The sequence below is a fragment of the Chanos chanos genome, chromosome 1 (genome assembly GCF_902362185.1).
Source record: "Chanos chanos chromosome 1, fChaCha1.1, whole genome shotgun sequence".
Lineage (NCBI taxonomy): Eukaryota > Metazoa > Chordata > Actinopteri > Gonorynchiformes > Chanidae > Chanos > Chanos chanos.
Genome location: NC_044495.1, coordinates 2,761,232 through 2,769,469, shown reverse-complemented (window position 1 = coordinate 2,769,469; position 8,238 = coordinate 2,761,232). Strand labels below are relative to the sequence as shown.

The 8,238-nt window shown below is 41.9% G+C and overlaps 1 protein-coding gene across 1 annotated transcript; it reads right to left on the bottom strand.

Annotated features, from left to right (window-relative positions):
• Positions 1 to 234: 234 nt before the first annotated feature.
• gcfc2 (GC-rich sequence DNA-binding factor 2) lies at positions 235 to 7,830 on the bottom strand. Its single transcript, XM_030782137.1, has 18 exons — positions 7,530 to 7,830; positions 7,315 to 7,419; positions 6,972 to 7,100; positions 6,641 to 6,877; positions 6,183 to 6,309; positions 5,888 to 5,968; positions 5,276 to 5,459; positions 4,918 to 5,041; positions 4,303 to 4,363; positions 4,017 to 4,108; positions 3,705 to 3,904; positions 3,412 to 3,556; positions 2,502 to 2,623; positions 2,144 to 2,220; positions 1,643 to 1,709; positions 1,204 to 1,350; positions 915 to 1,054; positions 235 to 382 (listed from the first exon to the last, which is right to left on the bottom strand). The coding sequence occupies exons 1-18, from the start codon at positions 7,828 to 7,830 to the stop codon at positions 265 to 267; spliced, it is 2,457 nt and encodes an 818-aa protein (XP_030637997.1). The 3' UTR covers positions 235 to 264.
• Between the last annotated feature and the right edge of the window lie 408 nt (positions 7,831 to 8,238).

Below are 8,238 nucleotides of genomic sequence, written 5' to 3'. Positions count from 1 at the left end.
GAGGAAACCGGAGCTCCAGGAGGAAACCCTCTCAGACATCGATTCCCGGACGTTCTCGCGATGAAGCGACAGCACTACCCACTGCGCCACCGTACACCCCAAAATATACAAACTGTAAACTGTAAACGCATGTAGCAAATTTCTGTTCATCCCATGAGTAAACCAAAGACAACGTAAAAAATACAAAATATTTATTCATCATAAAACTGTTTTACAAACAATACAGAAAAATTCCGTGTGACACAGCTGGCGAGGGGGAGAATTCTACGAGACGCTCAGAGAATCCAGCAGATCCTTACACTGGTGTTGTTCTGTGATCACATTTATACTCTCCTCAGCCTTGATGCTCCGCAGAACCGACAGCAGGCCACTTAAAAGCTCCCTAAAAGTCAACATACATCAAGATTAACATAATAATGAGAAAAGGAAGAAGAAGAGGATGAAGAAGAGGAAGAGGAAGAAGAAGAAGAAACAACGCAGGGATAATGCTACACAAACACATAGGGGTATGTGACACAAACTCAGACACACAGATTTGGTTTGTACACAGGGTATGGACCTGTGTACAAATCCCAGACGACATTACCGCTGGTAATGCTACAGCTCCGTTAATACAATGCTACACTCCTGCAGTCACTGCCTTTTATGTGTATGTTCTACGTATGTATATTTTTTATTTTATTCAGATTCATTTTTGAGTCACCTCTTTTTGCCCCTCTTTCCGGCAGCTCAGTGGAGTATCTAATACCATTAGAGGGGGGCTTGGGGGGGGGGGGGGGGGGGGGGGGGGGCTAACTAGGCTGGCAGAAACACTGGAATGGTGTAACATTGCACTTACTCACTGCTTTAATAATGAAAGAGCTTTTAGAAAAAAAAAGGAAAGAACAGAGCTGTTAAAAACAAGCCGTGCCTACCTCCTGCTGCCGGGGTCAGGGTCGGCTTTGCAGATGGCCTGGGCTGTCTGAACCAAATGACTGCTGAAGTTTTTCAGCTGAGGGAGAGAGGTTTGCGTGTCCACCTGCTCAAACCAAGACCTCGGGAAACAAACAGCGACCTGCGTTTGGGAAAGAATCGGGAACGGAGTCGAATTAGCGAAGAGAATTCCGGCGGAAAAACCGACGACATTAACCTGGGTTAGACTATATAAACGCCCTGGAAGAGCACTGACCCCGCAGCTCTTCCACGTATCCGTTTCACGTTTACCTTTCTGCATTTGTGGACTGAATGCGGGAGACTGGACTCGTTGAGCAGCGTCATCATTAAGTAGCGATTCAGCAGCTTGTCCAACGCCAGTTCCTTCAGGACGTGGTCGGGAACTAAACCGTCCCACAATGCAAAGATACTGAGAAGCTATAATAGACATAACAAAAAAACAAAAACAGCGCTTTTATGGTTTTAGAAACAAAAGAGAGAAACAACCCCTTCCAAAGCAGCACTTATTGGCAAATTAATCAAAGTAAAATTTAGACTATAATAATTTAATACAGACAATGCATTTGTTGTTAGGCGTGTTGTAGTGCTCAGACTGACTGATTGGATGAAATGTACTTCCATCAAGGATATGGTGAATATAGTCACAACCCTATGAGACTGTGGTATATATGGGAAAAACAAAAAAACACGACATTGAGAATGTACTGACCTTCACTGCTGACCAGAACTGCTGGTTCTGAAACTTGAACTGTGGGGATGTTCTGTCTTCCAAAAACCTTCAAAAAAAAAAAAAAAAAAAAAAACAGAAAGAAGAATGAGAAAAAGCTCAAATCAGTCAGGACCATGGGATTCAGCGCGTAATGAAACAGTCCAGATTAACTGGTTGGTAAACTGGTTGAGGAGACTGGAATTCAGCGCGTAATGAAACAGTCCAGGTTAACTGGTTGGTAAACTGGTTGAGGATACTGGGATTCAGCGTGTAATGAAACAGTCCAGATTAACTGGTTGAGTAGACTGGGATTCAGCACGTAATGAAACAGTCCAGATTAACTGGTTGGTAAACTGGTTGAGGAGACTGGGATTCAGCGCGTAATGAAACAGTCCAGGTTAACTGGTTGGTAAACTGGTTGAGGAGACTGGGATTCAGCGCGTAATGAAACAGTCCAGGTTAACTGGTTGGTAAACTGGTTGAGGAGACTGGAGCACTCACTTTTTTGGATACAGGGGGATAAAGACGTCATCGTCCACAGCGCTTCTCAGTCTCAACGTGACGGCTTCCATAAACGCCTGAGATACGCCACAGAGTTAACACAGACAACAGATGTCAATCAGAATTTATTCACGACACAGTCACACCAAACACCCTCCTCTCTACAAATTACCACAGCAGCCTCAAACAGACCCATCTCTACACATTACCATGGCAACACCACACACTCTCATCTCTATACGTCACCATGGCAGCGTCAAAGGTTCTCATTTCTATATGCTACCACTGTAGTCGCAAAAAATACTTTACATGTTATGATTCACCATAAACCTCATTCAGACAAAAGTCCACGCCATACCTTAGCAGTTTTGCTCAGTTCGCCACTGAAGATGGAGTAATCATCCTGCAGTCTTTTGCAGAGTGATGCGAGGCACTGTGACTGCTGCCATGACAACGGATCCCAAACAAACTCCACAAAACCTTCAGGATTCAGTAGAACATACAGAACATGTTTGTGTGATTCAGTACAATATACAGAACGTGTTTGTGTGATTCAGCAGAACATACAGAACATGTTTGTGTGATTCAGCAGAACATACAGAACGTGTTTGTATGATACAGTAGAACATATAGAACATGTTTGTGTGATTCAGCAGAACATACAGAACATGTTTGTGTGATTCAGTAGAACATACAGAACATGTTTGTGTGATTCAGTAGAACATACAGAACGTGTTTGTATGAAACAGTAGAACATACAGAACATGTTTGTGTGATACAGTAGAACATACAGAACATGCTTGTATGATAAAGTAGAACATATAGAACATGCTTGTATGATACAGTAAAACATACAGAACATGCTTGTATGATACAGTAGAACATACAGAACATGCTTGTATGATAAAGTAGAACATATAGAACATGTTTGTATGATACAGTAGAACATACAGAACGTGTTTGTATGATACAGTAGAACATACAGAGCATGTTTGTGTGATTCAGTAGAACATACAGAATGTGTTTGTAGGATACAGTAGAACATATAGAACATGTTTGTATGATACAGTAGAACATACAGAACGTGTTTGTATGATACAGTAGAACATACAGAACATGTTTGTGTGATTCAGTAGAACATACAGAATGTGTTTGTATGATACAGTAGAACATACAGAACATGTTTGTGTGATACAGTAGAACATACATAACGTGTTTGTGTGAGGGCTGAATGTTCTACTCATTACACCTGTGACTGAGATACAGACCTTGAACTTTGGGCAGGATGGCTTTCTCTATGATGCCAGGGAGGGTTTTTCTGTCCATTTTCTCTGACTCTTCAAATCCCTGACCATGGCAGAAGGTCTCTACCGCAGAATACCATGGCAACGCCTCAAAGTCCTCTCCCTCTACCTGCCAAAACCACACCTCCGTCAGCACAAGCATCGTCTCAACACCAAATCCATCATTACAAGTATCGGAAATATCAGAGGACTGAGGCTTAAGGTGTAACAGAGGTTTGTCCTATAAAAACACCACAGTGTGATTGGCAGGTTGCTACCTTAAGTGGGTTCCAGCCAATCAGCTGATGCCTGATCAGAGGGGAGAGGAGTTTGGGCAGACAGAGGCTGATGTAAGCGTTATTATAAGAGTCGGGGAACGAAACTCTCCACTCGTTAAACCGGGAAAGGATTTTCTTCACGTTGAAGAAATCTTCCTGAACGTCGGCAAAGATGTCCCGAGACCTCTTCAGAATGTCGGCTAAAGGGGGAGAAAAGAAAAAAAGAGCATTAAAAGCCAGATGCTTATTTAAACACTTAAAACACTTCATTTTCAAAACAAATGATATACTTATTTTTGCTCAAAGCCTCACCTCTCTTGTTTTGAAGCTCCGCCTCCTGCTCTGGGGTTGGCTCCATGTCTGCTGGGACACGCCCCCAGTCCTCTTCACTGCTCCCGGCCAAGCTGGGGCAAAATTAGACAAGACTAATTTAAAAGCACAAGTCTATTTGCATGTATTCATTTACATACAGTCTTCCTGAGCCAAGTTATTCAGCCGTTCATTGTAACTGTACACAGATAGGTCAGTCAAGCATAAAGATGTTTTATTAAACTGGTGGTTACTGATCTGACTGTTATTAAGGAGGCCATAACCTCACCTGTCTGTGGTTGGCTTAGAAACCTCCACTGCATCACCGTTACTGCAGGAGTCAGTATTATCTACAGTGAAAACAGAAAGGCAGAAATAAGCAAAAACATAACCACACATATTGTCATTCATTTTTAAACATTAAAAAACAATAAAAAAAAAAACCCTTAATGCAAATGGTTGAATGGAAAATGACCCACCAGGTCACTCCTCACTGTGTTACATAAGCATTACAGCTTATAGCACAAGGAACTGCACGTACAGACATACACACACACACCCACCCATGCCCCTATCTTTTTTACACATTACACACATATGAACTCATACAGGAACACACCCACTCATATACACTCTCCTTTTCAAACACACACACACACACACACACACATGAGTATGATGTGTATACACCTAAAATAATTGGATTATCTGATAGGCAGCTTCCTCTACCAGCCTTCCCACTGGACCAATCAGACTGTCTGCTTTACCTACTTGCTTTGGTACTGTTATGTAATTCAGTTGCAAATATTGTTTCATAGAATCAAATTGCATGGAGGAGCTGAACTACATATTTACAGAGGAACAAAACAGTTTAACAGTTCATTCTGAGCGGCTGTTCACTTACAGGACAGTTTTTGGAGGCGAGCAGATTCTTCTCGCACAGCGGTTCTCCGCTGGGACAACAGCGCCTCCGTCTGGTCAAAGTACAGAGTGTGCATGTCCAGCTCCACAGAGTTTATTAATGCCATCTGATAAAGACAGTGATTAAACAGTTCAAGTGTTGGCCAATCAGCATTACTAAGACATGTCACATTAGAACCTAAACAAAGCCCTTTGATAAAAATACTTTATGTTCTGGCTATGTTTTTTTTTTTTTCTAAGCTGGTATAATAATCCTATTGTCACATAAAAGCATGTGTGCAGTTGAATATCCTGTTGCATTACTTTCACACAAGTCTCTATCGTAAAGTATCTGTCCCCACCTTTTCACTCAGACACTCCACGAGGTTGTGTGTGAACACATTCATGCTGCGGTAGAACCGGAGCTGCTCGTCAGCAGAACCGTTCTCTAGTCCCTCCAAGGACTCCTTGGAGCTCTCAATCTCAAACTGTATCCTCCGAAGCTCCGCCTCCCGAGCTCTGTGCACCTCCCTCAAAGACTCCAGCCTGCAGAGAATTAATGGGAATTGGATCAGAACAGAGTCCATTCCAGCAGAGAGTACAATCTGAACTGTGTTGAATTAATCGTGTCATTTTTTTTCACCGTGGAATGACTGTCACATGTTTCTGTGGTCTTTGAGTAATGGGTCTGTGATTGATGGTTGTTACATATGATTCCGATTTAGAACTCTGCCCCTACTGAGGGGACTGCATTCTCCATTTGGTCTCTATGACAACAACTGGTTCACCAATAGGAACAGACTCTTTATCATGACCAGAACTCTGCTTCAAGTGAACCACATTTATTAACTTATTTATTTATTTACTTACTCTACCAGACAACAGGAACAAGAACAGCACAGCATCTTAAACAAAGACAAAAAAGAAACCAAATGTTTCACTGCAGAAAAAACAAACTTGGAGCCAGAACTTACTTTCCAATAATTCTCCTCTTAATGACCTCAGTACTAATGGGTGGCAGAGACTTTGGAATGTCTACTTTCTTCTGCCTCTGCCTGGAAGTGCTGACACCTCCCTCATCACTAGTAGTATCATCACTCTGCTTCTGATGAACAAGAGCAAATAATCCAAAGCAGATCAGGGATTAAGATGATCATACTATAAATATATACTATGGTACTGCAAATACACCAGGATTTAAATGCATTTGAATGATTTTAAGGCTTCTAGGTGGGTTCGTGTGGTCACTGCACAACGTGTTGGCTAAACTTTAACAATAAATTAAAAAACTTTACATGATGTCTCTTGAATCCTTTCCCAATCTGTTGCTCCTCCCACAGGCTCTGCCCCTCCTTTTCCTCACTGTCTGATTGGCTCTGCTCGCTGTCACTCTCACCTGCATATGGAAAGTATGACAGTAAGCGCGTGACTGTTGAAAGCTGGCTTGACTTTGCATCAACGTCGACAGAGCCAAACCGGCAGGTCTGCGCATATCTTCACTGTTACATCATCACTGTTACATCATCACATCACATCTTCACTGTGACATCATCACATCACATCCTCACTGTTATATCGTTACATCTTCACTGTTACATCATCACTGTTACATCATCACATCTTCACTGTTACATCTTCACATCACATCTTCACGGTTACATCATCACATCTTCACTGTTACATCATCACTGTTACATCATCACATCTTCATTGAGCTCATTTCTCACCCATTGTCTCTGCCATCCGTTCTCGCAGAGTTTTGGATTTGGGGGCAAACTCGATCCTGCGCTCATGATCATCAGGTTCGTTGTCGCTGTCACGCTCTTCGTTGTCCATCTCCTCTTCCTCTCCCATCTCTGGGGTGCTTTCCCGATCCCCGTCGAGGGGGATGTAGTCTCTTTGGCCGCGCATTCTTCTCCTCTGCTCCTTGGCTGCATGGATCTTTCGTGCGTCAGGGATGGTAACTGCATGAAACAGCACATGATCCAAATTCAGGAGCTAAGACCTAAAGGACAAAGCTTAACCATAAGATTTGGGCTGATTTGACTCAGATCATACCAGACTGTGGTCTTGAGGTGCTGGATGAGCTGGACATTGTTGAACTGTTGTCATCTTCACTATCTGCAGGAACATCCTCGGCAGATTCACTACTCTCTTCTGGTGTTTTTGAAACCTCTTGTTTTTTAGCTGTAACTAATAATAAAAGTAAATCAATAATAAACATCGCTTTCAGTTGAAGATGTGTGCCATAGATGTGTCAAATCATGCCGTTAAACGGAGAATAGGGAAAAAATGATTCACACTACAACATTAACATCCTCATCTTCAACAACTTTCATTGCGTAAGGTGTCCGAGGTGGACTGAGCGACTGCTAGTGATGGTAAATAAATTTAGCCGTACCCTGGGGACGTATCGAGCTGGCTAGTGTTTTTTCTTTTTTCCGCACTTGGAAAACCACGGCTTTGTTGGCACACTTTCTCACTTTGAAATCGTCTCCTTTGGTAGCTGTGAACGTTAATAATGTAAAACATAATCTTAAACACCTGCTCAACTCTGAGCGCCGTTAAAAATAGCCAAGCTAATAAGTGTGCGAACAAATCACATAAACTACTCACACTCCTTGTCATCACTGAAGCTGAGAGTGCTACTCATTGATGTGACTTTACTACTCTGAGATTTGACAGCGACTAGGTCTTCAACAGCATCTTCTGCATCGCTCGACTCTGATTTGTGTGGTGGAGTTTCATTCGGCTTTGAGCTACATGAAATTCCCCTGCGTTGAAAATTTGTTGGTTTTGCGATGACAGCTGTGGCTTGATTTCCATTGCTTTCCCTGTCCCCTTTTCCGTTTTCATCGTCTTCGCTTGAGTCATCTTTTCTTTGCCTGAAATTTCTTCTTGTTTTCTTATTAAACATGTTTAACACTTCTCACACCAGCTAGCCAAACAGGTCAATATTCGAAAACAACGTTGAGGGTTCAAACTTTTTCACTTCCGAGTCACCAGACAAAAAGGAACTGTAACAAAATAAAAGCCCCTTAAAATAAAAGTCCCTTTTCGCCAAACAATAACAACAATAATAATGATACAAGTTTATTTAGAGCCCAATATCAATATGTATAGTCTCAAAGGGCTTTACATGTCCACAACAAAGGTAAATCAAAATTATATTATCCATATAAGAAAAAACAGATAAGTCTTTAGTTTAATTTTAAAGGTATGAAGAGAGTTTTTCTCCCTAACCTCTGTAGGTAAACCATTAGGAATAGGAAGGGAGAGCAGTAGGAAAAGGCTCAGTAGCCAGCAGACTTCTTTTTAACTCTTG

Excerpts from the sequence above, each read along its gene's own strand:
- gcfc2 (XM_030782137.1), bottom strand. The coding sequence starts at position 7,830 with ATGTTTAATAAGAAAACAAGAAGAAATTTCAGGCAAAGAAAAGATGAC. Across the intron at positions 6,878-6,971 it reads CACCTCAAGACCACAGTCTG|TTACCATCCCTGACGCACGA; the intron begins GTATGATCTGAG and ends TGTTTCATGCAG. Across the intron at positions 6,310-6,640 it reads ACGGATGGCAGAGACAATGG|GTGAGAGTGACAGCGAGCAG; the intron begins GTGAGAAATGAG and ends TTCCATATGCAG.